The sequence below is a fragment of the Apaloderma vittatum genome, unplaced genomic scaffold, assembly GCF_000703405.1.
Source record: "Apaloderma vittatum isolate BGI_N311 unplaced genomic scaffold, ASM70340v1 scaffold14320, whole genome shotgun sequence".
Taxonomy (NCBI): Eukaryota; Metazoa; Chordata; class Aves; order Trogoniformes; family Trogonidae; genus Apaloderma; species Apaloderma vittatum.
Window position 1 is genome coordinate 47,936 of NW_009696286.1, and position 2,342 is coordinate 50,277.

The 2,342-nt window shown below is 52.8% G+C and overlaps 1 protein-coding gene across 1 annotated transcript in view; it reads left to right on the forward strand.

Annotated features, from left to right (window-relative positions):
* The window catches only part of SSH2 (slingshot protein phosphatase 2), a gene marked incomplete at its 5' end in the record, with an annotated part of 30,947 nt that extends 30,518 nt beyond the window's left edge, over positions 1-429 (forward strand). The window contains one exon of the mRNA XM_009874312.1: positions 6-429. Within this exon, the coding sequence (XP_009872614.1) occupies positions 6-429 (424 nt within the window). The remainder of the gene's footprint in view (positions 1-5) is intronic.
* Positions 430-2,342: the final 1,913 nt, after the last annotated feature.

A 2,342-nucleotide genomic window follows, 5' to 3' on the forward strand; every position in this document is an offset into this window, starting at 1 on the left:
GCCAACCCCGTGCTTCTCACCTGTGTTGCCCTCGGTCGAGATTTTCACGGGGGGAGCTTGGAGAGGGGCTCGGGAAGCGCGTGCAGAAAGCATCGCCTTTCCTCCCCGGAGCCCGCTAAGCATTTTGTGGAACAGCTCAGAACAGCCGAGTGCATTGCCCAGAGCAAGCCGGTGGAGAGGCCGCTAGCTCAGTACGCCAAAGAGTGCGGCTCCAGCCAGCAGAGTTTGTTTTCCAGTACGGATCCGACGTGGACTAGCTCTGAGGAGGGTCCTCCGCTGCTCCAGGTTCAGGTCCTGGACTCCTTGTCTCCGGCTCAAGGTCTGGCTGTCGCACCCCGGCAGCAGCACGGGAGAACTCACCCTCTGCGGAGGCTCAAAAAGACCAATGATAAAAAGCGGACAACCAATCCCCTCTACAATACGATGTGATCCTGAGCCCTCAGCTGTGATTTCTTACCGAGAACCCGTGGTGTTGCATTCATGCAAGGGGCAGGTGTAATATAAGGAACATGCACTTTATTGGTTAATTTTATATATATTGTCATTTTACTGTTCCTGGCGCATGTAGGTGTGGGTTGGTTCTTCTGTGTGTGACTCTGACTGCAGGACTGTTTGATTATTATTTTTTTTTTAAGTTTTTTAACTCAGATAACCTCAAATGTTCTTTTTTTTTTTTTTTTCATTAGTTTGTTTTAAAAGAACACCTTAACCATGCAAAAATTGATGTTGGCTTGCTTCGGCAAGGTGGAGATTTGCTTAGAACCAGACCCTAGTTCCTGACTTGAATTTTCCCCATGCCTTGAAATGGTGCTGGGTGGTTGCTGGGATGAGAGCCCCCGTAAATGCGAAGGCTGTGCCAAGGCTCCTTTGTCTGGCCTTTCTTTTATTTCTGCAAACTGGAACTCCACGATGCAGAGCTGCTTCAGGACAAATTCCCCGGGCTCGGTTCGGCTGGTGCGTCCCCAAAAGGAGCACGGGGAGGTCAATCCTGCCGACCGATGGGCTCGGCGACCCCCGGCCAGCCCGGCGCTGAGCTCAGCGCTCGCCTCTCATCGTGGGTCCTGTAGAGCCCCCCCAGTTTCACGGTGCGGGGGAGCAGAGCTCCAGAGCTGCCACGCTCACCTCTCCTCAGCTGAGAGGAGGAGAGCCCTCAAACCCAGAGTGTTCTTTTAAAACAAACGCCTCGTTAGGGTTTTAACCCTCCCATTACTTGAATACTGCTGTGGGCCTTCCACGTTCATGGCCATATCATCTGTCCTCTGCCCTCCTGCTGCCTCCCCTCCGCCCGAAAACCGTTCTGGCCTCGTGCTGCCGGGGTTTGCCTCGTCTCCTCTGCCACTCCTGGTCACTCCCAAACCCAGAGGCTGTTGGAATTGTTATTGTCCCTGCTGAATGCAAAGCTTTGTCCCTTCTGCTGTCACTCCTAACGCTCGACCCGGAGGGAAGATCTTTTCTGGAAGTTTTGGGAGTTTGGGGGTTTTTTTGTTTGTTGTTTTTTTTCTAAATTGTATATATGGTATTTATATAGATTTTTTTTTTGGTCATTTCTACGTTTTGGGGGGTTTTTTTTTAAAAAAAAGGGCAAGACTGCATTCTGTAAACTGGAAAACAAAATCACCTTACTCAAACTCAGTGCTGTTCATTGTAATCTGCGTAGACATGGGAGTGGATTCGGTGTTGTAAGCTGTCTTCCCTTTCCAGAAGTGAGCCAGCCTTTGCCAAACGTGTCCCTTCTCCCCCGGTCCTGTGTTACTGCGTACCTGCCCGTCTCCCTCCTGCTTGAAGCTGGGTTTCGGAAGTGCCAGTCGGACGTGGGAAGTCATCGGCTGCTTCGAGCCATTCTGCAGGTTCTTGCTTCCCTGGAGAGCCTGTGTTTGAAGGGTCCGCTCCAAATTTTAGCAAATTTTTATGGTTCCCCAGCAGTCTGGCTAAATCAAAGCTCCTTCTTTCCAGCCGTGCATATCAGCTACTTGTATGTGTGCTGTAGGAGCAGAAAGAAAGGCACTTGGCTGTGGCAGGAGAGCTCTGGGTCCTGTCTGCAGCCCCGTGGCGGGTCTGTGGCAGAAGAGTTTGTCTGAGCTGGGGCTTGGCTCTGGCCCAGACCTGCCCTCCGGGGAGGAGGGAAGGAAAGAGAAGATGCAGAATGGCTCCAGCTGCTGCAAGCCCAGCATGGAGAGGACCTGGTGTGGGAGGAGCGGCAGATATGGCCGTGCCTAGAAAGCGGTGTTGGTGCTGCAGAGCCTTGCAGGCTCCGATGGAACAAGCTCCTCTTGAGCCAGAGTGCCCGGCACGGCCGTGGAGTGTTGGGAAACGGCGCCTGCCCGGGGGAAAGCGTGTCCGTA